The sequence below is a fragment of the Apodemus sylvaticus genome, chromosome 10 (genome assembly GCF_947179515.1).
Source record: "Apodemus sylvaticus chromosome 10, mApoSyl1.1, whole genome shotgun sequence".
Taxonomy (NCBI): domain Eukaryota; kingdom Metazoa; phylum Chordata; class Mammalia; order Rodentia; family Muridae; genus Apodemus; species Apodemus sylvaticus.
The window spans coordinates 72016937-72044581 of NC_067481.1; the positions used below are offsets into that span (position 1 = coordinate 72016937).

A 27645-nucleotide genomic window follows, 5' to 3' on the forward strand; every position below is an offset into this window, starting at 1 on the left:
CAGTCAGGATTACACAGAGAAGCCCTATCTCAAAAAAACAACACCAACACCAATACCAAAACCAAAATCAAAACCAAAACCACATTAGAAATGCAGGGAACAATCCAGAAAAATCTGTAGGCACTTAGTGGAGCTAGTCTAGAAGAGATGCCCTGTTTGCTACAGGCAGCAAAGCTACAAAAGAGTATAGCTACCCAGCCTCCTGCGGGCACAGATGATGCTACTACAAGCCCTAGATGATGACGTAGAGCTATAGGGTTTAGGTTTTGACCTGCTGGGATTAGGGCTTACTTTGGTTCAATCTTTCTTTGTTCCTCCCTATTCCCATTGGGATGGGTATATTTATTCTGTAGCATTGTATACTATCAGTATATAAACTTTTAATTTTTTTTTAATTTTACAGAGTTCACAGCTTAAAGTTTGTCTTGAGTCTCAGAAGAGATTTTGAACTTTGGATTTTTGAGCAGTGTTGAAACTGTTAGGAGTACTGGGATTTTTGAAGTTGGACTGAATACACATTACAATGTGGGGTGGCCGTGAGTCTGTGGGAGCCAGGGGTAGAGTGCTAGGTTACATGTAGGCTTATGGATTTGGACACTTGGTCCCCAGCTGTGGTACTGTTTGGGAAGCTGTTCAATGTTTAGCAGGTTAGATGGAATAAACAAGTCTCTGGGAAAGTGGGTAAGGTTAAAGCCTGGATCTCATGCTGCCCAAGATATCTGCTTCCTAATTTATCAAGATATATTAAAAAAAAGTTCTGTACTATAACCCCAGCCACCGTTTCTTCTTACCTTTTCTCCTTTTCTGTCAGTTTTTGTTTTTTTATTTTGTTTGTTTGTTTGTTTTGTCAAAGCATTTAAAAAAGTAGAAGTCAAAGATACCATCAGTTTCCCATGTCCCTGCCAAGGAGCCTTGGTTTTCTGTTCCATGATGCTTTTTCCTACAGGGCAGCAACAAAACTACAGGGCAAAACTGCCCATGCCTACAGTGCACCTTCCTGACTCCATCTCAGTGGTCCTCCCTGGTTGGGCCACATGTTCTCCATATCCTCAGACCCAGCTCTCCCACATTCCCATCTTGATTAGTCTGGCCTTGCTGGTTATTTTGTTTGTTTGTTTGTTTTTGTAGAATCTCATCTGCCTCTTACTTCTGTCTGTAGACTCCAGGGATCTGCCAATCCTGAGCCTCACATCTGTTTATAAAATGTAGAAAAGCACATTTCATGAGGAACCTAGAAAACAGATACTAAATGAGGCACAGCACTGCTTGAACATGCTTGACAGTCTCTTTAGAAATGTAGGCATGACTCCCTGGTGAGGGCGGGTCTGGGTTCTAGTCATAACTTGATGGCTGTGTAGCTTCGGGCCAAACACTCTCCCTGAATCCTACTTTCTTTATATGATAAGTAAGGGTGTGAACCCAACCCTCTCAGGCCCTTTCCCACTCTTACATGTGATAAAGTCAACTTCCTCTTCCTTCAGGAAAGTCTATGTTCTTTAGGTCACTCTAGTCTAGGTGGGAAATCCACCATCATCCTTGTGGTTCCTCTCAGTTGTCAATTGGGTAAGCTCTAGAATCACATAGGAGAGATGCCTCTGGGCATACCTGTGAGGGTATTAACTTGGTAAGGTTAATTGACATGGAAAGAACCCACCTACTCTAGGTGGCATCATCCCCTGGACCGGGATCTTGGGCTGTATAAAAAGGAGCAAACCAGCAGAGCAAGGCATTCTTCGCTTCTTGATTGTGGGTCTTGATTATGGGACCATCTGTCCAAGCTTCTGCTGTTGTGACTTCCCTACTACAATCCTAAGTTGTGTATTTTATCACAGGAAATAAAAAGAAACCGAGATAACCCTCTTTTGTGATGCTATTTTTGCTATAATGAAGGCTTCCCTGATTAATTCAATGTTCAAAGTTCGTTTCTTTCAACAGTAAAGGGTAAATAAATTTGGGATACCAATGCAAAAAAAAAAAAAAATCAAAACACATTCAAAGGTATTCTGCGTGGAGACAAAGGAATTTTTGTTTTCAGAGGACCAAGTGACTCCATCATGATAAACTACTGGGAACCAAACCCTGTGGTGAATTACAGACTGGTTACACAAATCACCTCCTCAAGTCCCATCTGTCCATGCCGCTCTGCTATTACAATTTCCAATCTAGAAGGATACTTCCATAACTTGTGTGGGTTTCAATTCCATATTGCAATATTAGGGCCTGCCATGCATCCTGGCTTGTCACAACAGATTGATTGCCTTCAGAAGTGGCTCTTCAGGAATGCTGGGAATTCTTGGCTGGCATTTGCAAGGGACTTTATTCAATGCCTACATATATACCGGGATTTTCAAAAGTTTTCTCTGCTATTACCCGACTCCCCAGTGTAATCTCCCAATTTGAGCTCATCAATGTTTGCACCTCCAAATCAGCCCCAGAAATATATTGGGGTGAATGATGATTATATCCCCTATCTAAGCCAATAAAAACCTGTTAAGCTACCAAAGTAACTCTAATCAAATTAAAGTGGTATAGGCTAGCTCTGTATGCCGATGGACTGGGCATGTCTGGATTCCTAGAAACATACCAGTCACTCTAATACTCTTGGGGAGGGGTCTGGTGCTCAGTGCATATTCACTATTTTTATCTAATTCCATACCATTTATATATGACTATTATGCCATTTGACCAGCCTGGGCAATACACCTCAGAAATTTGCTTCATCTGAGATACTACTCCCACTCCAATAGAGACACATTTAACGAGAGAACAAATGACCCACAGTGCTCAAGTGAGAAAAGGCTTACACATTTTCACAACCACACCTTGGAATCTTCTGGCTTTCAGGAAGCTGAGGCAAGCTCTAGGGCTAGGCCAGCTCAGTGGATGGGCTCTGCCAGAGACGTAACTGTCTTTGCCAGCCATGAAAGGAGAAACAAATGAGGGTTTCAGATGGCAGGCAGGCCACCTCCTTCGAAAGACTATCTGAGCTGTTCTAGTCAACCATGCGAACTAGCCAGGGAGGTGCGGAGATGGATGGGGAGAGGTAGATCCAGATCACTGATGCTGAAGCCTCATTAGGCAAGCCAGGGACATATGTCTGTTTCTGTGACATCTCTTCCTGCCCTGATATTCTGATGGCAGACAGAACCTTCATGGGGTAGAAGTTGGCCAGGCTTGGTGTCAGGATAGGTGCTCAATAAAAACAGGTGTGTACACGTGGCTCTTGAGGGCAAAGCCTAGGAGCTTAGGGCCCCTTCTCTGAGGCCCTAGAGAACATCTAGAAAATATACCCAGAACCTCTGGTTCGTGGCATCCCCTTCCTTTCACTCAAAGATGTAAGACATGACATTTATTTTTAGCCTATTAGCAGTCAACTCTGTGGCCCCTACTTGTACTCCACTCAAGTGAGCTTAAAGTAGCATGGGCAGAGGACACACTGTTTCACCCCATCATTTTACTCCATGCCCATTGTCAAAGACACTCCTAAAAACTCACTGTTGTCCTTGTAGGAAAAAAACATCACAGAACAGAAGACCAAGGCTCCTTGGCAAGGACAGGGGACATGGATGGTGTCCTTGCCTTCTGCATGATTTTTAAAAATGAAAAACCCGATAGAAGTGACCTAGGAGAGAAGGTGTTTGATTTAGTGTATGATGTAAGGGGATCCAGAATGGGATGCCAAAGACTGCTTTGGAACAGGGCATGCATCCTATTCTGGATAATGAAATGTAAACCCACCGGAGAAAGATCTGCCATGCTTGTGTGTTGCCTGTGAATGCAGGAGCCATGTGGAGAGAGTTAAGTCATCCCATGGAGGATGGTAGAACAGAAGCAACCAGGTTCTTGATGTCAATGGCAGTCCCAAGCTTTAGATCGGATATTACCTAGGACTTAGCAATGCATGGAATGATTCTTCCAGTCATCTGCGCCAATCTGAGTGGGGGGAACAGGTCTGACAAGGTACTTAAGATCTGGGCTGGGACAAGCTGTGGGTCTCAGGGACAGAAGCACTGATCTGAGATCCTCGGTGCCCCTGAGCTCACACGCAGCCAAGAAGAAGCATCTTCCGAAAGCTTGGCTGACAGATGCCACTTGGGGCAGACTTTGGGGCTGTTCCAGCCTTAGGTATTCAACTGCCTTAATCCGTATGAGGACCTTACCTTCTCCATGACTATAGCGGCAGCTATTCCAGTGTCCTAAGGAGGGTGTGCTAGGCCTCTCAGGTCACTGTCCACTCTGTGGATAAATGCTAAGACCTGACTGAAATTTAGCTAAGCTTCTTTGAGTCCTAGTCTCTACAGGACCTTGACCGTGGCTTGCTGTCTTGTGTTTTAAGCAAAGAATTCCAACGAGCCAGTTTACTCAGAAACCCCGGGTTTGCAAGCCAGTAAGGTTTCTCTTCCTCACTCTTGATGACCAGTAAAGTTCCCTACTCCTCATCAATGACCAAGGTCCTTGAAGTAACTTAACACTTCCCTTTCCCTGCACATTAACTATAAATCTCCACTTGTTCTTGTTGGGCCTGTGATGAAGTCCAATGTCTCTCTCCCTTAGTCAGGGGCTATATGAATAAAACCTCCTTCACCACCTTTTTTATTGCTGTTGGTTGATTTTGAGACGATCTTGTGTAGCACTGGCCAACCTTGAACTTACTAAGTTCCTGAGGATGACCTTGAGCTACTGGCCATCCATTTGCCCCTGGCACCTATACTCTGCTTTTCTTTCTAGTATCTAGGAACAGCCTGTCACTCAGAGCATCTCTCTTCTCTCCCCTTGTCCTGCCTCCCCAGCCTCCTGGTACAGCACTTTCACATAAACACTAATCTGAGTTTTCCACAACACCATGAAGATTAAAGTTCAAACAGCCAGCGTTGAGGATCCTGATGTAAGCATAGGCAGACACTCAAATGGGAGATGCCATTTCCAGAGGGTAAATGAGGAGAAGAAATGGGCACAAAGCCAGTGTGGGTGGAATGGCCACTAATTTTGACTGTTAACCTGACCAGGCTTAGAAATGCCTGTTAGGATGATGATCAGGTAAAGGACACTTGTCACCAAGCCTGATGGATTGAGTTCCATTCCTGGAACCCATGTGGTGTAAGGAGAGAACAAATTCCTACAAGTTGTCCTCTGTCGTCCACATGCATACCCTGGCATGTTCAAGCATTCGAGCACACATGTGTACACACACACACACACACACACACACACACACACACTTAAACATACAGCATTTTTTTTTTAAAGAAAGAATTGTCTGAGGCATTAGAGATGCCCCTTTGGCTGTGGCTGTGAATTTCCAAGAACAATCAGCTGAAGAAGGAAGATGTCCTGAGCACGGCTGACACCGTCCTATGGGCCAGGTCTCTGACCAGCAAATGGGGAAACAGAAGAAAGCTAGATGAGCAGGTTAGAGGATGGGAAGGACCAAGAAAGGTAGGTGGAGGCTGGTGAGACCAAGATCCAACTTCTTCATCTGGAGTACAAGAGCATCCCTGAGCACTTATATGCCAGATAGCCAGCCTGTTCTGTGTTGAATTCAATCCCAAGTGGACAACCACAGAGTCTGCATGTATGTTTACTGGTGCACTCCAATGCTAACCAATCAGCTTGTCCACACCTAAGAGAGTCCTGCAGACAACCGGACCAGGTGCTCATGTCGCATCCATGGTATGGGCTATGTAGAGCTAGGGAACCAATATGGAGGCCACTGCTTATCATGTGGCAGTGGGTGCCAGATAGTTTTGTGTGTGCACATTGTCATGTCACCCAAAGGAAGGAAGAGGTCAAGAGGTGTGATTTTATCTGTTTTTCCCAACACAGATCTAGGTCATAGAAGGATTTCACTTAAATCTCTAGATCATTCAGCCATGTACCCCACCACCACCACCCATTAGCTCAGAACCCATCTTGTGGTCTGAGCTGAAATCTACCACGTGTGCAGGGAGGGGAACAGTGAAGGTGCCTGAGTTACTGACTGCAATGCTGCTGTTTCTCCATGAAAAAACATTCTTTGCTAAGCATATGTTGACTTTCCTGGTTAAAGAATACACACTGGGTAAAGTATGCTCCACCCAGCACCAACTGCCCTAATGCTTACAGAGCTCAAATTGTCTGAAAAACGTCGCTGGGGTATTTTTGTTTTGTGTTTTCTTTGCTTATTTTTACCAAAGTAAAAACTTTACCAGTGTTCCAAACTCTGCATCACCAGTGGGGCTGGCTCAGAGCTACTGCTTGCTCTAGAAGGGAGCGGGCAAGGCATCCCGTCCTACCCACCTCACACAAGCTTGCACCTCTCGGGGTCGCAGACAGAAGGTGGCAGATTCTCCCCAGAGTTCGATGAGCTAAGGGCACAGGATGGGACTCCGGAAGCATCGTCCAGTCTGGGTGACATGGTTGGGCAGGCATACGGGAAAGGACTGCACAGTCTGAGGTGTAGAAAGAAGCCTTAATCCCCAGCCGGACAGAGCCACACACAGACACAGGTGGCTAAAATAAATTCCAAGAGGCACTCGGGATTTCTGACTAATTCTGCGGCTGGTTGAAGATGCGCTGTATTTTTCTGAGGGTATGAGGAGCAGGTTGTGTTTCATCAGAAGCAGGAAATGCAGATCAAAGACCGGAGGCTAAGGATGCTGAGATCACAGCAGAAGGCAGCTGAGCCCCTGGACAATTTCCAAGAGGCCAAGCCTCAGGCTCGAAAATGTAAAGAGAATGTAACAAATTGAAACTGGAGTTTACCGTTCTCAGTCCTTGGGGTAGCACTGGACCCTCTCCGGCAGCGAGATAAGCTTCTGAGGAACAGGAAGCCCAGGGGGTGTGCTTTCAAACACTGCTCCTAGACCCCACCCCAAGGGTCATTTCAGCAGGATGGGAGCAAGAGATGTCCCCACCCCCTGAGATTTCAAGACAGGTGGCCTGGGTCTCCTGGTAATGAAACAGACCTCCTGGCTCTGCCCTCTGGGTGCCAGGAAAACTGACAAAATGGTTGTCTCTGCTTCTCCAGATCTTCCTACAGGCATGTAACGTAGGCTCACCATGAAAGGCTTGTTTGTCCTGGAGACCAGACCTTGTGAGGCACCTTCAACCATACTTCCGGAGTCCCATACAGGTGTTTGCAAGACAGGGATATTCCTGGTAGGGAACAGGAGAATTGCTGGTTTATGGTATTCCTTCCTTCTGAGCGGATGGAGATACAGCAAGGGCTCTTCCTTCACAGTGTTTACTGCTCTGAGAACGGCTCCTCGCCGTGACCTCTTGCTCCCTGAACAGTCCCACTGGGCACGTAGGCAACAGAGGCCCTGACAGTCAACACCCCCACCTCTCCACCCAAGAAGTTTCTAATTTGGAGTTGAACTGAAGTGGATGGTTTCCTTGGGACAACATTTGCCTCTAACGCTTGGTCACACTTTCACTTTTCTGTCTATCTGACCAGCCCTCCTTCCATCTAGAGCCCACTAAACTCATCTTGTGGCAGACGTGGCAGGTGGGGAGACCGAACAAGGCCAGGTGCCTTTCTACTCGGGCTGCTCACAGGGCAATGGTGAGCTCAGTGGATGCAAGGGACGCCCCCGTGCTGATGCCAAAGAGAAAGTACCAAGCTGCCAAGGCCAAGGCCAAGCTCTTCCTGCTGTAGTCAGGGCGGATGACACTAAGCCAGTACACTTGGTCTAGAGAGCAAGGAGGAAGCAAGCAAACACACACACACACACACACACACACACACACACACACAGACCCTACTCTCTGGGACAAAGGTGTAAAAGTGTAAAGCACACACAGGGAAAATGAGAGAAAGCCTGGGGAGTGACTTAATGGAAAAGTACCCGCTGAGCATTGAGTAATCCCCAGATTCTGTCCCTAGCATCTAAAACAACCAACCAACAAACCAACCAAACCCAGGAAGAAGCTGCGGGGTCTCCAAAGCTTGTGCACAGGAAGCAAGGCTGTCGACAGAGGTACTTTCTTCAGTTGACAGGAAGCCCCAAAGCTATTAAGGGTCTGATTTGTGGCACTTTTGCCTTTGGCAGTTCTCATGGTGGCTGAGGGAAGGTGACTGATTTGAAGGCAAGGAGGGCAACATGTGCTGGGGGGGGGGGTGTGTGGCTGTTCCACTGTTGTGACCACTGAGGTAGGCCTGCCCTAGGGCAGTGGTGAAGTAGGTGGCAGGGGCAGAAGCCATAAACAGGCCTTGCTGGCCAGGGAGAAAACGGAAGAACAAGAGTATAATGGCCTCCAGGGCCTGGCACACACTCAGATCCCCCACCACCCAGGCAGCTGCTCACCTCTAAAGGTCCTGGTGTCCCTCCAATGGCTTTGTGGCTGTTTACTCCGACTGCTGGCTGTGAGCTAAACACCCCTTAAATGTTTCTTATACATTACAGACTTTTTTTCCCCTTACCTGGAAACACTTGGGTGGCTTAATTTGTTTTCTGGAATAACAAAAGCAATTAGACTAATTGCCTTCAGAATGGGGCGCTCACAGGCGACAACCTCAACACCACACAGGAGGCGACTGGCAGGTTCCTTCTAGGCTCATAATTTATGGACTAATTTTCCTGTCCTGTCAAGGGCAGGAACATCTCAGGAACAGAAAAGTGTGCGGCTGGGCAGACTCCAAGGCTTCCCTTTACAGCTTCTTAGCAGCGACATGCATGGAGAGATGGAAAAGCCAGCTGGTTACTTCCATCACAGTGGCACCGGGGCATTTGCCATGGTGGACCAAGGGCATCGGACCCTCTCTAACCAGCAAAGCCCCCTCAATGGCCACAGTGTGAAAGGGAGCTTGTCTTAGAGCTTGTGCTGCTGCTGCAGATACGGTTTTCCCACTTTCTCCTCCAAATTCCATCTTGGTGAGTTAGATCAAATTTGGAGGACTGTCTTAAAATGACAAGAGCCCTAGTTTAGGACAGCTACCTGTCCCTGGAGAGCTAGCCTGGAGCGCCCACCTCAACCCTCACATCCCCAAAATACAATAACGACAGAATAAGGAAGAAAAATGACATTCTAGAACTGTAAGAATTTGAATGGTAAGTGTGTAGAAACCACGAACATGAACTGTTTCTTAATTATGTGTGCCTGTGTGTGTGTGCACGTGTGCCTGTACATGTGCATGTACATGTGTGTGTGTGTGTGTGTGTGTGTGTGTGTACCAGCCACAGCACGGGAGTGGAGGTCAGGGGATAACGTTCAAGAATTGTTAGCTTCTTCTCCCATTCAGGCTCTGGAGATCAAACTCAGGGGCGTCAGCCCTTCAGTGACAAGCACCTCTCTACCAGCTGAGCCTTCCCCTCAGTCCAAGCATGAATTCTTTCTTTTCTCTAATCAGCACATGGTGTTAGATGTTGGTATGACATCTCCTCATTTCCTCTTTTATGTCCCTGTGACATCTGTGTTTGCCCCCACCCTTCCTCATCACCTAATACCGTCCTCTCTTGGGTCTCCTGTCTAGACTTAGAGTGTAGCCAGTCTTACCTGTATACATATGTGCACATATGCACTGTAGTCTGGGATCTGCACATAAGGGTGAGCGTGTGCTTCCATTCCTTTTGAGTTTGGGTGACCTCACTTGATTCTGTGCTTTTCAAACATGGGTTTCTGGCCTACAGCGTTCAGTACTCAGATTCAGCAACAAAGCCAAAGGAATTTCCCAGAATACAGAATAAAATATATTGGGAGGCAGAAGCTTTGGAGAAAAAAAAGTATGTGAGAAAAAGTACTGCTCCAGGGTGTTTTTTAAATGAAATTAAAATTTCCAGAAAGACAGAAAGCCAATATGAAACACACACACACACACACACACACCCCTACCTTTCCTATGAGGGCAGATAAGCACAGTTAGGTGGAGGAAAACACATGGAATGACCACTAAAGCCTTAAAGCCAGACACGTCCTTGCAGAACTTCACAACACCAAGGGTATTAATTAGTTCATTCACCATGGAGTTTTTGCATTAATTTTAATTTATAAAACATTGCATTTAATATTACTTTTCTTGATTATCGAGTTTCTGTGTTAGAGGCAAGTGCCACATCCTCATGCCTGGGCAAGCATGGGGGTGAAGGAGTGAATCACTGGTGTTACACTCATGAACCTTAAAGAAGATTGGAGGCAGGGTGGCTGCAGTTGTTAGAAGAAGAGACCTCATGAGCAGAATCAATGCATTTATTCGACATGCCCCAGAGACATACTTCACCCCTTCCACCATGCGAAGGAAGACACAGAGGGCAGATGCCACGTATACCAGACACGCAATCTGTCAGCACCTCGTTTCTTAGCCTCCAGTGGAAGTAAATGTCTTTCTTTGTAATTGATTTAGATCGTGTGTGCACACGCAGGAGAGCGTGCAGACACGTGCACATGGCATGCGGAGGTCAGAGGACCACTCGAAGTCAGTTCTCTTCTTCTACCACGTGGGGTCCACAAGTTGGACAAAGGACATCAGGCTTGTGGCAGTTGCTTTTAGCCAAGGAAGTTCTAGTCCAAGGAAGAAACTTCTATCATTCATGATATGTTACAGATAGCCTAAATGGATCAAGTCACAATGATTCTAATACATTTCAAAGAAACTCGATGGGCCACCCATAAGGAACAAGAGGCAGTGCAGGACACACACACACACACACACACACACACACACACACCATCACACACTCTCCTTCTTGTGAACATGTGGGTCTGTGCATGTGTGCCAGTGAGGGTACTTATGTGTGAAAGCCTCTGGACACCAGAGGTTGACACTGGATGTCTTCTTTGATGGCTATTCACTTGAATTTTGAGATAGAGTGCTTGCTCCCACCCTTTCTCATTACCTAATACCATCCTCTCTTGGGTCTCCGGTCTAGACTTAGAGCATAGCCCGTCTTACTATATACATATATGCACGTATGCACTATAGTCTGCGATCTGCACACGTATGCACTATAGTCTGCGATCTGCACATAAGGATAAGCAGGCCAGTACACACCTCTTTTGCTCCTATCCCCAGTTCTGGACTTACAGACGCATGCCCTGTGTGCTCCTCTTATGTGGGTGCTGGGCATTAGAACTCAGGTCCTAACGCTCACACAGTGAGCCCTGTACTGAGAGGTCATCCCTTGGTCCCAGCCCTGGGCTCTCCATCAGTGACACTGCTTGCTTAAAGATGACACCATTGGAGTGTCATTTTCTCCTCCTAGAGACTTACAGCTCCATCTGTATTTGCATGGAGCCATGTGACCTACCCAGAGAAGTAAGGATGGCAATGGGATTTGGGGTCACTCCTGATTGGGGCTGGTTAAAAGCCAAGGGCCTTTCCCATGCCGTCTTCTGCCCTCATCCAGTGACTTTGGAAACCACACAAGGGAGAGTCTGGTTTCATAATTATTGGGCGCAGCAAAAATGTCTCTATTCTGACACCGCAGGGGGATGACAGGCTGTGACATGAGTATTCAGGATGTACCCTGGGCAAGCGGGTGGTCATCATCTGTGTCAGAGTGACCTTGATTAGGAAGAACACTGGGCTACTTTGTTCAGTCAATAAAGTGTGAAGACAGAACAAAAATCTTTAGATATTCGAGTGATGTGACTTGAGCTCCTAAGCATGGTGGGTTTTTGTTTGTTTGTTTGTTTTTTGGTTGTTGTTATTCTATTTTGTTTTTTTCAAAATAGGGGTATGCTCCAGAAAATTTGAAAAGCATAAACAAACAAACAAAACACAAGCTATTTTGGGAAAGGCAGAGTAGATTAAAAAAAAAGTTCTAGTCTGGAACAAACAAACGGAAGAGAGGCCACCAGGAAAAGAGGGCAGGTGCTGATTAAAGAGATAGCCAGAGGTGTTCTGGGACAGTGCAGTATGCAGGACCAGACCACAGAATGCTCAGAAAGGGAAAGAGAATTCCAAAATTTGACTCATCTGCCCAGAAGTCAAAATTTCTAGGTATAGCCTGGGAGTCTGACTATTTGCACTGAGTTCCAGGTCCTGGTTGTCCTTGGCTTTGCTTTCTTACATTTTGCTGGCATGCACATCTGTGGGCCACATGTGTCTCAGAAGAGAGCATTGGATCCTCCTCTGGAACTGCTTTTACAGAAGGTTGTGAGCCGCCACCATGTGGGTGCTAAGAACCAAACCAAGTACCTTACAAGAACAGCGACTGCCCTTCTTACCAAGCCATCTTTTCAGGTCCTGCGCTTGACTTTTAGAATCGGCCAATAGACCAGTAATGGGCGGGTCTGACTATGCTGGCCAGAGAATAGGCAGTACTTGGCCATTGCATCTGAGTCAGTGAATACAGAGGAACATCAGGAAGCTGGAACAGGGATGGGATTTTTCTCATGGTCCCTCAGGCTCTGAAGGTCCCCTTGCCTTCTCGCCCCCTGCAATGTTCCCCTTATGTGGATATGTGCTCATGGGCTACGGTAGGGAAGCTGGGTATGTCAGCACATGCCTTTAACTCCAGGACTCAGGAGACAGTGGTAGGCAGCTCTCTCTGAGTTTAAAACCAGCCTTGTCTACAGATGCAGCCTAGGCCAACCATCTATACAGTAAGATCCCGTCTCTACACCCTCTTCTTATTCAAAAGAAAACTATAAAGAGCCATGGCAGGAGAGCTCCTGCTTGTGATCTTTCTCAGCAAACGCCGTACGACTTCTGCAGCGTGCACCACCCAAGTCAGGTTCTGACAGGCCTCCCTCTCCCAGTTGCTTTAGACACTTCTCCTCCCTGTGGGGGTGGCTGTCGATTTTCTCTCAAGAGAAGATAACCTTGCCTGTCCAACATGCTCTCATCTAGGGCTCTGGTTCCAGTTTTCAGAGACTATTGGAGAAACTCTGATTTAAAAAGAAAAAAGAAATCAATGGTGTGCTCTGTAGAGGTGACACGTCAAAGCCTGTCAGAAGCTTGGCAGCCTTCCAAGGCAGGCAGTTCCACGCTGCCCCATCTGCAAAGCGTTAGCAGGGCAGAGCGAGGCTTGAGCCTTTGGTTTTAGGTGGACACCGTGGCTCCCTGTTGCATGCGGGATGTCCCTTTTATGGCCCCTGCAAGTCCAGACTCAGCTCTGATCAGGCATACTTAGTAGGGTAAGGCCACCTTGACAGCCTTGATTGTGGCTGCTGAGTGGTTATGGAGTCAAGAGTTAAGTGGGGCCAGTTGTCAGCTACTGGAGCAATGCTCTTCCCTAGACATGTTTAAATAAAATGTCTTATGTGTTATTACTCTAAGGAGAGGGTAAGAACCCTTTTAAAGAACCACCACAGTAAAACACACACACACACACACACACACACACACACACAAAACAGACAGTAGGTCTTGCTTCAATTTCTGCTATAGTCTCTTCCTGCCCTAGAATCAGTGAAATGCAAAAAGCTGGTCCTTGTCTTCAGGGAAATGGGGAATGTGGTACCTCCTTTGGCATCTTCCACATAGGTAGCTCTCCTGGTAACTAGGGTCTCAGGCAGTCTCAGGATCCTTCCATGGTCCACATTTTGGCCCCCAAATCATTTTCTTACTCCATGTCCAGCAACTCAACTCACAGTAACCAAGGGGAAGGACAAGAGGAGACTGGCTCATGCGCTCACTGAGGGCTCAGTAGCACACACAGCACTCACTCGCTGTAGGCAGGCTCAGACTGTGGGGAAGGGCTATGCATCTTTGGTTCATATGGAGGAGTGTCCCAGCTCCACCTATGTATGCGGCGGAAAAGTGCAGAGACCAGCAGAAAATGTCAGGCTTTGCTCATCTGTGTCAATAATTCTCTTCTGCAGCTGTCATCAAAGGCAGCCTGCACGGGGACAGGCAGAGGCCTGTGGCTTCCCTTCTGGGCAGGCAGTGCAACATTAGGCAGCTATTTGCAATGAAGGCCCTTCATTTTCTGCTCCCTGGCCCTGGCATTAATAAGGCGAGCACATTTAATTGCCAAGAATGCTTGATGCAGTGAGCAAAAGCCGGGAATGCCAGGGTCAGTGCGAAGAGCCAGCACACTGTGATTACTGCTAAATTATCCTCCCCCTTTCTTAGCAATTTCCTTTAAAGGTGGTAAACATCAGCAGTTTCTCTGTAGCGCTGACTAATCCTCTGATTGAACCAGTCCTATAATTTGTGTGAAAGTTTTCACATGTGTAGGTACATGCGTGGGCACATGTGCATGCGGGTATGGATGCACATGTGTTTACATACGCGTGAAGCTGATATCACATGTACTGTATGCCCACTTTCTGCTTTATGGAAGCAAGATCTGTCAAAAACAAAACCCAAAACAAAACAAAACAAAACAAAAAATAAAAAATCCCAACAACAATGAAAAACAAAAACAAAAAACCCAGAGTTCATATACTTGGCTAGTCTAGCTAGCCAGCTTGTCCCAGAGACCCCATCTCTGTCTCTTGAATGCTGGGATAATAGGCAACTGTCATACCTGCCTAGATTTTACATGAATTCTGGGGATCCAAACCTTGAGCCTCGTACTTGTGTGGCAAAAGCTTTATCCATGGAACCCCTTTCCCCAGCCCAAGTCCTTTCATTTTAACTTTTGGAACATTGTCAGCATCCATAGGAAGATTTTTCAGTCCCTGCATTCCTTGAGCAGCTGATGTCATCTTGTGGCCCTAGCATCCTCCTCAGGTTAGGGTCCCATGGCCTGTCCTCAATGGTAAGAAAAGGAAAGAGAACGTGTTCCTGTCACAAGGGTTCACAGACTTACATCCAGCCCTGGTTGGATCCAGGATCCAGTGAATTGGACATTTATGTCTGGAAGAATTTGGGAGCCACGTCCCACGTTTCTCAGGCTAAGCACCGAGCCTAAGCTCTAGACTGGTCCCTGAGAAGTTTGTCTAGCACAGTAACATCTGCATTGGTTTTCCCAGTAGTCTGCCAACAGGTGGGCACGAAGGGGACATAACAAGATATCATTCATAATTTAGAATTCATCACTGAAAAGGGCTCTGCAGTCACAGTCCAACCTCAATTACTTCCAAGACGCCTTTCCAGCACTGCTCCTCGCTGCCGTGTCACCCCGAGGTTGCAGGATTCCTCAAGATTCTTTTCCCCCACCTCCCTCACTCTGCCTTCTCATCGCCCCGCCTGTCATAAAGCCATTTCATCTCTAGAGGAGTTTTATGCCAGGGATATATGACCAGAATACATGAAGGTCTTTTAAATTTATTTTCAATAGCCCCACCACTCCTCTCCATGAAATATTTAGCATTTAACTCGTTATTCCGGCTGCTGGCGAAGTCTCGGGTGCAAGGTGGCTTTGTAGAGATGGCAGAATGTCACACCAAGGTAATTGTTTCTCTTTATTTCCTCTAGATAAAGAATAAGTAATAGGCAAGTCTGAATTATCGGGCAGTGCTTCCATCACGGGCTCCAGTGATAACATAACCAGCAGATTGAATTTGGAGTGGTCCCGCATAATCAGCTTCCCCTTGCTTCAGAGAATTTGCTTGGGAATGAGTCTGCCTTGGTGCACGAGCCACCCTGCCAGTGTGTGTGCATACAGGCCCTGCTTTCTAGTAACTCCAAACAGCAGAGCAAAGCCTGCATGAGGGTGGAGGCCAGCCTGTGGAGGACTCCCTGAAGAAGCACCAGGGCAGTGCGGCGGGTGTGCGCATGCCTGTGGCAGAAAGCAAGTTAAAGAGGAGGAAGAGGAGGAAGGACAGAGGGAGAGGCTAAGACAGGGAGCTAAGGCCAGCAGGAAGGTGTGAGGAGACCATTGAGGAGAAGAGCAGAGATGGCAAAACCCCCGAGGAGAGACTTGGTGAGTAAGAGGGAAACTAAACAGAAGTTATCCCAAACCTCTGGAAGCATCTAGCATGAGGCTGACTCCATTAAGCTGAATTTCCAAAACTACAGTAGAGTCAGATGGCCAATCACTAATAAATCTTAGGCATTTGCCTTCTCTCACGTCTGCCTATCAGCATCCTGGTTTTGTTTGTTTGTTTTGTTGTTGTTTATTTGTTCATTTGTTTTAAGATAGGGTCTCACTATCTTGCGAGACTGATTTCAGATTCCTGAGCTCTCAAATGAGCCTCCAACTGAGTCTCCAGAAAGCCAGCCTAGAAGTGTACCACCATGCTGTCCCTCACTCAGTTTTGAGCTCTGTCTCATGTGTGGCAGCTCCCTTCTGATTGAAACTCGAGGGCAGGAGGTGCGTCATAAGGCTCTGGAAGCTGAGGAAACTCACAAGCCTCAGAAAGTACCAGAAACTCACAAGATTCCCAAGCCCCTCTCCTAAAGTCATCAAAGTGATCAATAACTTCTGCAGAGGGAGTGGGTGGAGCATGGGAGCTGTGCAGGTAGTTTCAGGGGCACAGCTTTCCTGAGTCCCCACCCAATGCTGGGGTGGGCCTTTCAGAGACAGAGTCACCCATTCTTCTGTAAGTAAGCCACCAACTCTCCCTCACCAAGCTGGGGGTGGGTGAAACCCTTCTTTATCCTGCTGTCAGTACCCTTCCTGGGCGGAACAGATGCTTGTTTATGTCTCCCTAGCAACTATTGCACAGAACCTGAACATTGCGCCCTCCAAGGCCTTGGTTTTCGCTGGACCTCATTGTCACCTTATACCAATGCTTTTATGTCTCAGAAAAATGTAAGACAGAGCAAAGTTTTGTTTTTTCCTTTTCTAAGCATTTCAAGAAGACAAGACATACATATTCATGACTGACATGGAAAAGCTGGCTAGGGAGAGGTTGTGGAGGAACAAATTAGCCTGTGAAATTTTTATAGCATGGTCACTTACTTCCTTGGTAAAGCATCCCACAGAAAACAGCAGCTGATGTCAGATGGGCCATCTTCACCAGTATGTGAGCCATCTTTGAGCCGGCAGTGTTTCCTATTCCATGACAATGCCCTCCATGACCTTTCACACTACTTTACTCAACCACATTTCCTCCATTTGGAAGCCAGAGGTTGTCCTTTCTCTGTACACTGGGCCTCACCGGCCCAGGCCAGTAGACCATGTGGTGAGTCAGTTGTAGATTACTACGTGGATATAACTTGTAACTGAAAGATTGAGGCCCAAGTTGTTTCTTGTGCCTCACAATATGAACCTGGGAGATGACAGGACAGGGCCAAGGACCAAGCTAAGCCGTGGTTGGGATGCCCAGCCCCGAGGACTGAGGTCAGAGAATCTTACTTGATCTTTAGATCAGGCAATCTGCATAAGCTAACCTATCCTTCTGAAGGCTGCCCCATGGAGATGGCTTCTCCAGCAGTGTCTTAATGCATGGGGCTGGGCCTGACAAGAGCACTTCCATTTCACTCACAAGAGCTTGTTCTTTTCAACCACTGTATTCTTCTCAAGGAACCAAGAGCTCTAGAGTATGCGTTTGTCCACTATTCTTCTTTAAGGCTTAGCTATCTGTTAAAAAATGACAAAAGAAGAAAGGAGGAAGGAGAAGAAGAAGAAGAGGAGAAGGAGAACAACAACAAGAAGAGCAAGAAGAGGAGGAGGGGGGGGGGAGGAGGAGGAGGGGGGGGGGAGGAGGAGGAGGAGGGGGGAGGAGGAGGAGGAGGGGGGAGGAGGAGGAGGGGGGAGGAGGAGGAGGGAGGAGGAGGAGGAGGAAGAAGAGGAGAAGGAGGAGGAAGAAAAGGAGAAGGAGAAGGAGGAGGAAGAAAAGGAGGAGGAGGAAGAAGAGGAGGAGGAGGAGGAGGAGGAGGAGGAGGAGGAGGAGGAGAAGAAGAAGAAGAAGAAGAAGAAGAAGAAGAAGAAGAAGAAGAAGAAGAAGAAGAAGAAGAAGAAGAAGAAGAAGAAGAAGAAGAAGAAAGGAATTGGGAGAAAAGGGAAAAGAAAAGAGAGAAAGGGGAAAGGAGAGATTTTTTTTAAAAAACATATTCCTCAAATCTGTTGATAGTTTCTGGTTTTGCCAGATAGCCTTTGAAAATATGGCTCCAATTTCTAAGGGGAGGGAGTTAAATTTCTCAGAAACGACCAACAAACCAATCTACCATTTTCTTATTTTCTCTTGCACACATGTATGCATATGTGGGTGTGTATATGCATGTGTGTGTGTGTGTGTGTGTGTGTGTGTGTGTTGTGTGCACAACCCCCAAGGCTGATATCAGATAACCCTCTATCCTCCCTTCACCTTATTCAATGAGGCAGGGTCTCTCAATCAAACTTACAGCTCACCAGTGTGCCTACTCTTGCTAGCAGTTTGCTCTGGGGATCCTGTCTCTTCCTTCTGAGGCGTGAATTACAGGCATGGACATTTACATGAGTCCTGGGGATGTAAAGTCAGTCCTCTTGTGCAGCAAGCATTTCAGCCAGCAATCTATCTCTTTGGCCCCATTCTGACAAATTCTGTTTCTTCTAGCTCTGTCTGTTATTCTGCCATTATGCAAGGCAGGACCTCCACACTCCTTTCCCAGCCTTTAACAATTTCCTGCATCTTACTACACCCTTTTAGACCTATGGAAAGAAAGTTTTTTTTTTTTTTAAATCACACTTAAAGAAGAGGGAAACTGAGGCTGGAGAGACCAGGTGGCTTGTTCAAAGACCATCAGGGCTGGGACTCAAACTACACTGAGTGACTTCCAAGCATCTACTCTCAGCAGTGCTCCCACACATGTCCCTCAGAGAGGACCCGGGGAGAACGTGACCCGCCTCCTCTCCTGGGAGACAAATGGCTGAGATTTTAATTGGCCTGGATAGCAACTTGTCCCCACACCTCTTCTTCAAATGTTATCTTCAAAACTCTATAAAATTCTTTCTCTTTTCCCCTACCACAAGTTTCCCAGAGACTTCAGATAGAAATTTGCCTGGATAACCGATAACTGTTTGTGGGTCCTAACAGAGACTCTGAACAGGGGGCATTTCATATCCACTGATACTTCAGTTACTGTAAACTTTTCATTGCCTGATCCTTGTGACTTCCACAGCGATAGTGTCGGAGGCAGATGCCAGCCATTGGCACCAGCAGGATGGCTTTTCTGCTTTCTCCCTTGTACAAGTCTCTGTGAGTGAATATCATTAGGAAGTGAATTATGCTTTTCTGAGGAAGGTCCCCATTGAACCCCAAACCACTCACAACACCTCTCGAAGAGTCTACTAATGAAAAACGCAGGGATGAGCCGCTTAACCAACCCCATTTCCCCCCTCTTAATAAAACGTATGCTGTGTACAGAGTGCATTGTGACCTCATTTGTACTCAGACTCACTCAGCTGCCTCCACCCTCACAGTTTATGGCCCGACGGTCCAGGGAACAGTCTAAAACCGCAGCTTCCACGGCTCATCTGAAATTCTAACTGTATCCGGGAGCTGGTTGCCTGTCTCTGGTCTCCTTCCATAACCCACTCGGGTTCGAGCCTCTGGGAGGAGCATCTGTCACTGTGATAACAGGCAGGGATAAATAATACATTTTTAGGAGCGGTCTCATTTTGCTGCCGTTGTTAGAATGCGGGCCCAATATTATGGGCTTGCAAATTTAATTTTAATTTCTTCTGTGCTCTTTCTCTTTAACATTCTCCATTGATCCCTGGAGTCGGGGAAACATGCAGTTTATCGGCTGCCTGATGCACAATAGCTGAAGCCCCCAGCCCCCCAGGCTGCCTCATCCGTTCCTTTCCATCAGATCAGGACCAGGTTTTAATTTTTCATGAGAGGCAGTGCTGCAGTCTTCTACACGGCCAGATAACTGGGGTAATTTGCTCTCACACACTGATTCCATTCCGCTCCAGGCTCCTGGGGCCTCGGCACTGACCTGGATTGGCACCACAGGAAGGAGGCTCCCTTGGCAGGCAGGGGTGGGGATAGGAGGGACATGGAGGTTGGAAGGGTCCTGCGTCAGCCCCCGTAGAGTACGGGCTGAAGCTACCTCATCCGTAAGAGGGTTTGTAGTTATAACTACATCCCTAAACAATCCAGGGGAAAAGATTCTCAGACACTGACTCTCAAGTCTGAACAGTTTTCACATAATTTTTTCCCTTTTTTTTTTTTAAAGCAGGATTTTAACCTGATAGTACAGGCTGGCCTTGAACTTAAAACAATCCTACTGTCTCAGCTTTCTGAATCTTGGGATGGCAGGATTTTGTCACTATACTTGGATAATTCTTTTAAGTACTTGATACTGGGTGAAATAAATGTTTAGGTAAAATGAAAATGCTAAAAAAACAAAAGCAAAAACAAAACCCCCCAAAACAAAAAACTAAAACAAAACAAAAAAAAATCCCCTGCAGTTTTTGTTACAATTCTCACAGGATCTATTATTATTGTTGTTGTTGCTGTTATTAATGTTATTATTATAAAGCATACACAGCATGGATGCAGAGGTCAAAGGATATGTATGCTCTGTTGAGGTAACTCAGGCCTTCAGTTTTGAGTAGCAAGCACCTTTGCCCCCTGAGCCATCTTGCTGGCCCCTCATGTGACTTTATTTAAGCTCCTTCAAATTACCAATCTCCACCTGGCATTTTTCATTTTGACTCGCTTATTTGCTATTCACCTCTGCCCTAGAGAACGAGAGTCCCACAGAGGATGATCTGGGTGCACCTTGCTCACTGTAGGGCCCTGGGCACATCAGGGATGCTAAATAAAACCGGTGAATCAAACAGAAGCCATTAGCCTGGGGCTAGCCCGACTCTGCTTACAGTGCCTCTAACAAGGGCATACAACTTCTTTAAGATTCAGTTTCTTTTTCCATCCAAAGGAGGGGACACAATGGCCCACTGAATGAAAGCAAGACAGGTGACAGAGCCATTAAAAAGCAGCAGACACAATGGGACACGTTCTCGCAGCATAGAAGAGCAAAGGGCTGACACATATACCTTGAAAGAGACACAAAGAATGAATGGTGCTCACGGACACACACACACACACACACACACACCCTTCAGTCTGACACACATGTGACGTGTGCCTGGCAGAGGCAAACCATGGAGACAGAAGGCGGCAGAGCCATTATCTTGGTCTGGGAGTCAGTTGGGGTGTGGAACAGAGGGGCAGCAAGTTTCTTTGGGGGGGGCGGTAACAGAAATATTCTAAAATTTGCCTGCAGCAGTGACTGAATAGTTCTGAGAAGATACTAAAAAAGTCATTGATTGGCTCAAATAAACAAATCTTATCTTCAATTAGAGCCTAAAGTATCTCAATACAGCTATCAAGCTGTACTTCCCCAAAGCTATTAAATATGAGACTCAAGGGGCTGCAGAGACAGATCAGCTGGGAAAGTCCTCACAACCATGAAGGCTTAAGCTTGATCCCCAGAAAGCTGGGGTGGGGGGGTGCCATCCTTTGGCCTCTACACACACAGACATACACACACACACACACACACACACACACACACACACACACACACAATTTATGCATAAAATATAAACAATCATAAAAACCACATTTCGTTGGTGCCATGGGTTCTTTCTTTCTATGTGGCCCTGCAGAAATGCATAGAGGTGTGGTTCACATACCCTCCTTCTGATGAACTAAACAAATTACACACATCACTCCCAAGCAATTAAAGAGAAAGACGTAGGGAGTTTTCCTTGAGGATCTGATGAAGTAAAGTTAGGGACAGCATTCATCAGGGCACACTGGGCAGACACGGTGCTGTTGGCCGCCATTACGCCCTGGCTGCCTATCACCCTGTATACAGCACCCTGTATACAGGTGGGCAAAACCCACCTGCAGAAGCCAGACTATCTGGGGTCCAGCTCCAGCTCTGGACTAGCAAACTCTTCAAATGAAGGGGCAAACCCTTCGAATGCATCTCTGTGAGCCTCAGTTTCTCCAAATGAAAAATGAAGGTAACAGTGGTGATCCCACTGGTAGAGAAGAAACCCTATATGAGCCTCTGCACTGCTACTCTTAGGGGTATCACAGAAAGACCGGCAATATGCCACCAGTGCACCCTCACTGTGGTCCTACTGCTGCGTTAAAAGCACCCAGTGTTGATGAGTGACTGTGGACCAGCAGACAGATCTCCCTGTTACCCAGGCTCTACAGAGGACATGCTGGCTCTACGTGAGCTGCACTTTGCCCTGGATGCGCTTTCTGGCTTGGAAAAGAGAGGCTGGCAGAGCCTTCCATCCTTCATAGTAGTGTGTCTCCTTCTCCAGCCGTGTTTCCCAGTTTCAAGAGCAAAAGCCTCTTGGAAGTCTTCCCACAATCTCATTGACCACTTGACCTCTGCCCTCAGGTAAGCCACCTCATCTATGACCCAGGAGGCTGTGTCAGCAGATGATAATCTCTTTTGCCTTAGAAAGAGGAGACTTGGTTTTCAAATAAGATTTCTCTCAGCCCTTACCTACACCTCAGTAACACTTGTTTTTTTTTTTTTTTTAAAGGTAGCTCTGTCATTGAGTGGCAGGTCACACATGGTCACAGATATCCTAGTGTGGAGAGAGATGGACCAGGCTGTGATACAGAGGTGGATCTGGTAATCTCAGATACTTCTGAGACATAGACATGGAGGGACAGTGGCTCTTAGCATAACAAATCCTATGGAAGCTTACCTGCTGAGGACTGGGCCCTATGTTGTTGCTTAGAAGACACTGGGGACATCACACATCTTGGGACATTCTGTGCAGTGAGTGTGGGGTCTAGGGCCCTCTGGCCTTGAAGCTTCTGCTTGGAGTGGTGATAGTTTTCCCTGCTGATCTTCCTCACCCAGGAGCTAAGCATCACTATGGCTGCTTCTTAACACCGGTGTCCAAGAAGAATATTTTGTTTGTTCATTCAACAAGTATTTATTGAGAGCTCACTATGTGCCAGGTTCTGTGCTACTGCCTGGGTTCACAGGGGAGAGTCAATCAGAAGTAGTTCTTCCCTGCGTGAAGCTTGGATCCAGGCTCTGTGCCGCTGTCTGGGTTCACAGCGTGGAGTCAGTTTGAGGCAGCTCCTCCCTGTGTGGGGAGCCTGGAGTCTGCTGGTGATTCAGAAGTGACTTACTGTCAGAGAAGAGAGGTATATTCCCAGGGTGGCAGCTCACATCAGTGAGGTCCTACATGATGCACATCTGTAGGTTCTTCCCATGACGTCTGTGGGAGTACCCAATAGCAGAGAGAGCTGGAGTCCAGCCTGGGGCTGATTTTCCTCAGGGAGGAAGGGAGAGACGTGGATGCCAAGACACAAAAGAGAAACTGGCCTCGAGTCAGGTAGCAGCTGCCTAGAGAGCAGGTGCCAGTCTGCACTCAACTAGCTCTATTTGACATGAAAGGGTCTATTCTGTGGGACTCACAATTGCTGATAGAGTTGGTTTAGCATGGAAGCAATGTCACGCAAGTGTGTATACAGAAATGGAGATGCCAGGCTGCTGTGGCAGGAGACATAAGCCCAGGCCCAGGCTTTTAGACACCCATCTGGAGGTGAGGCCTTGTTGGAGTAGGTGTGGCCTTGCCGAAGGAAATGCATCACTGTGGGGGTGGGCTTTGAGAGCTTCCCCCTAGCTGCATAAGGATGCCAGTCTTTTCTGTTTGCCTTCAGAACAAGATAGAGAACTCTCAACTCCTCTTGTACCATGCCTGCCTGGACACTGCCAGGCTCCCACCTTGATGATAATGAACTAAAGCTCTGAACCTGTAAGCCAGCCCCAATTGAATGTCCTTTATAAGAGTTGCCTTGGTCATGGCATCTCTTCAAGCAGTGCAAACCTTAACTAGTACAATACTCAAACACACCAGTGTGGGTATACCATGTCCAACACACACACACACACACACACACACACACACACACACACGGCTGGCTGTCAGAGCTAAGACATCTTTTTTCTAAACCAGACCTATGGAGGCCACTCGTGCCATCTGGGGTGGGATCAGGGAAATATTCTCTATTCTTTTTTCCAACCTAGACCTGGTTCTGGTCTCACGGTAGCCTCATTACTGAGCTTGCAGGGTCAAGCCTTCATCTTGTGTTCTTATAGTTCAGGGTCTCCCAGTGATTTAGGACGGTACATGTCTAGCCTGTTAGGCTGCCTTACAAATACCTATGCTGCAGTCTTTCTTCAGATCCTTCACTAACCAGAACCATGAGCCTCTTTCCTCTCCAGCCCTTCATACTCTGGTCTCAGGCAGGGGTTGGTTGTGACTGTCCAAAGTGGGCTCTGCCAACCTCTACCCCTTACCCCTGCCCGGGGAGCAGGCTTTTTGCAGGTATTTGGCACGGTGCTTTCTTGGCCACATAGCAAACCACGTGATAGCTTTGCTCCTCGGGGTGGGGGTAGTGGTCTCCCACAATAAGTGGCAAGTGGAGACAGAAGTGGGGTGGCACTACTTTTGAGCCCTCTCTGCAAATAAAGTGAAATAAGGAAGGAGCAAGCTTGAAGAAGCAAGAGAATGCTGCTGGGTGCCACCTACTCAAGGCCTTTACCCAAGACCTGTTTGCATTCCTGCAAAAAGAAGCCTTCCCACACACAACTTCCGAGATGATGTGGGAGAGGGGCACTTCACAAACAGGACTTCTCCTAAGCAACAGAAAGAGTGGGGCGTGAAATCTGCTAGTTGGTATGGATGAAGACGTTTACTCTCCCACCTTAATAAAAAGTATCATTCAAATGTCAAATTAAAACAGGCTTCCGGGGCCTTTTTAGGTTTTGATTTTGCTTTGGTTGTTTAAGACAGGTCTTGCTGTGCAGCCCAGGCTGGCCTTGAAAACTTGAAGCCCTACTGGGTACAGGGATTTGAGGGACATGCTGCCATGCTTGGTTAGGTTTCTGCTTACAGTTTTAAATAGGTCAGTTTGGGCTGGGCATATAGCTCAGTGGTAGAGTCCTTGCCTACTATGGCAAGGCCCTGGGTTCCATCACTAGCACCATGTTTATAAAGACACAGACAGGGTAGTTCAGCTTGGAATTCCCATCCTGTCTTTACCCAAAGAACCTACATTTTCCATGTTGCCCCCCTGATGCCCCCTTTTTTGAGACAAGGTTTCTCTTTGTAGCCATGGCTGTCTTAAAACTCTCTCTGTAGACCAGGTTGGCCTTGAACTCACAGAGATCTGCCTGCCCCTGCTTCCCAGGTGCCAGGATTAAAGGTGTGTGCCACCACTGCCCAGCCTGGGCTCAGCGACAGCACTTTTTTTCCTTCAATATGTCTACTGTCTGTCTCTCAAGTGAAAGTAGGATGCAGCAGAGAGAGCCTGGAATGAGCATCTAGGACACCCCAATGCCGCCCATGCATCAGACACTGGTATGAGGGACTCTGTTTCTTTCCTCTTGCTTTGCAGATATGTGATAAGGGAGAACTGTAATTATATGTGTGATGCCTCACAGTGTGATAACGTGTTTTTAATTTGCAAATTCAACTTGCCACAACTGAGAGCCAAGTTGGCTCGTGGGAATCTCTCTGGGTGATTCTCTTGATTGTTAACTGATCCAGCCTACTGTGGGTGACACCATTCCCTAGGCTGAACCCTGAAAGAATGTGAAGGAAGATAGCAGAGAAAGAAGCAGGCAGAATTGGGGGGAAAGGGTATTTTTTTTTCTCTGTTCTTGACTGTGGATAACCAGTTACTTGAGTTCCTGCCTTGATGATGGACTGTTACCAGGAACTGTAAGCCAAACAAACCTTTCTCTATGTTGTTTTCTATCTGGGCATTTGTTACAGCAAAAGAAATGAGACAAGAATGCCAAATGTAAGTTCCTTGCAATTACTGAGTAACCGCTCATGCTATGGCTACAAGAAAGATCCCATGGTTCAGGCTGCATTTCCGGCCAGGCATAATTTGAAGGGCAACTTCACTAGAGGAACTTTCTAGCTCTCAGCTTGTTTGTTTCTTGCTGTCAAAAATTTCAAAATATTACTCTGGACGGTAGCTATGAATTTTGGTTTAAAAAAAAAAGAGACGTTACTGCCCCAGGTAGTGTTATGTCTCTGCCCAGAAGATAATTTTAGGAGACATTCTAGAATACCCTGTAGGGCCATGAAGAGGGCCCTGCAGCAGCCTCTGTTGTAGGAACATTCTTTCCCCTTCACACGTGCTTCAGAACAACTAAGGAGTTAGAGATCGTGCTCACAGCTGGCTCTTGGGGATAGATGCTAAAGAAACACCTGCCTGGAAACTCAGAGAAAGCAGGAGGGAGCCCTGGATGGTCAGGTAATGGCACCACATCCCAGGCGGGCAAGCCTTACCAGTTCCAACTAATTGGGAGGAGGGCCAGCCTGTGCTGGCAATGGCTAGATATAGGAACATTGCAAATGAAGTGTAATTTAATTTCAGCTACTCAAAGTAGAAAGAAAGCGTGGCTAGGACTCGCTGCTCTGCAGAAGTCCACTAAGCCCGCTCAACCAGATGGATCTGTGGGGAAATAGAACATTACAGGTGAGTATCCGGTCACTCTGGCCATGGAGGCTGCATACAAGTTACTGTCTTTAATGGGCAGGACGAAGTTCTTGACATTGTGCTACCCACAGCCTCAGCACGTGCCCTGAGCTAATTTATGGCTCAAAATGTAGACACTAAGCCAGGCATGAGGGTGTATATCTAGAATTCTACCACTTTAGAGTTTGAGGCAGGATGACCAAGAGTTCAAAGCCAGGCTGGGCTACTGAGTAAAGCCTTGCCTCAAAGATGAAGATTTAAACTTTGAACAAGAGAATTAAACTACAGATGTTTGCCTCAAGAGGCCAAGGACAATTCAACCCCTATACATGGACACAATATTGTGTACCATGGTTTCTCAGGAAAGTACACCCTCACTACTCAGATAAATAAATCTTCCTAATGGGCTTTTTCCAGAAAACAAACTTCTCAGTAAAGCATATTGCTATGTCCCCTCTCCGCCCCCCCCCCCACCCCGCCCCAGTTCCAAGTTCCACTCTGGAGGCTACTTTCTTCCTGTCAGGTTATGGGTATCACCAAGAGATAAACAGGCAGCCCTGGCTGCTGGGTAGCAGTGGTCACAGCTGAATTAGCTCACACTCAGGACTTTCACCTCCATGAAAGTCCCCAGTATGACGTAGGTGCATAGAGAACATAGAGAACATTGGGGTAGAACATAGAGAACATAGAGAACATTGGGGTAGAACATAGAGAACATAGAGAACATTGGGGTAGAACATAGAGAACATTGGGGTAGAAAGGAATCTCAAAGAAGAGGCACAGGATTTAATGGGGGGGGGGGTGTAAGAGGAACATGATCTGAAAAGCCTTCAGGGAGAGACTGGCTGCAGGAGAGATGGAGATGAGGGAGGAGAGAAAAGGGAAGTGAGGGAGAGATAGGGGGAGTGATTGATTTTCCTGAGGAACAGAAAGGCGACATGATTCCAGCAAGCATTTCCTCACCCTATTTTGTCCTTCGGTTTGTTTAAAACTAACTCAATCACTAGCTATATCTGAAAATGCTTTTGAGGAGATAAATTGAAGACAAATGTGTTCCCCTATGCAAATCCATCACCAACACAAGTTACTCTCACTTGCATGAAGAAAAAAAGACAATTCAAGTGCCTTGTTACCATCAAGTCACAGGACGGTTCTAGAAATGGCTCCTGACCTGGGCTCCTCATTTAAAGCAAAGGTGGGTGGAGAGAAAGAGCTTTGGACCACACTGTCTTGGGCAGAAACAAATATACTGGGGAGCCACAAAACCAGGCAAGGGGATGTTATCCATATTTGACCAATGGGCAAACCAAGTTCCAGTGAATGCTGTGTAGCTATTTCCTCCAGGAGCGAAAAGAGGGCTCCTCAGACTCAGGAAGCTTAGATAGTAAAGTACACACACACACACACAAACAT

The 27645-nt window shown here is 46.9% G+C and overlaps 1 protein-coding gene across 2 annotated transcripts in view; it reads right to left on the reverse strand.

The window, feature by feature from the left end:
- The window catches only part of Fstl4 (follistatin like 4), a 411964-nt gene that overhangs the window by 256551 nt on the left and 127768 nt on the right, over positions 1–27645 (reverse strand). Inside the window, exon 3 of one of the 2 annotated variants that reach the window (XM_052197361.1) lies at positions 11083–11095. The exons of the other annotated variant lie outside the window; for it this stretch is intronic. Within the exon in view, the coding sequence (XP_052053321.1) occupies positions 11083–11095 (13 nt within the window). The remainder of the gene's footprint in view (positions 1–11082; positions 11096–27645) is intronic. 2 annotated transcript variants of the gene reach the window in all.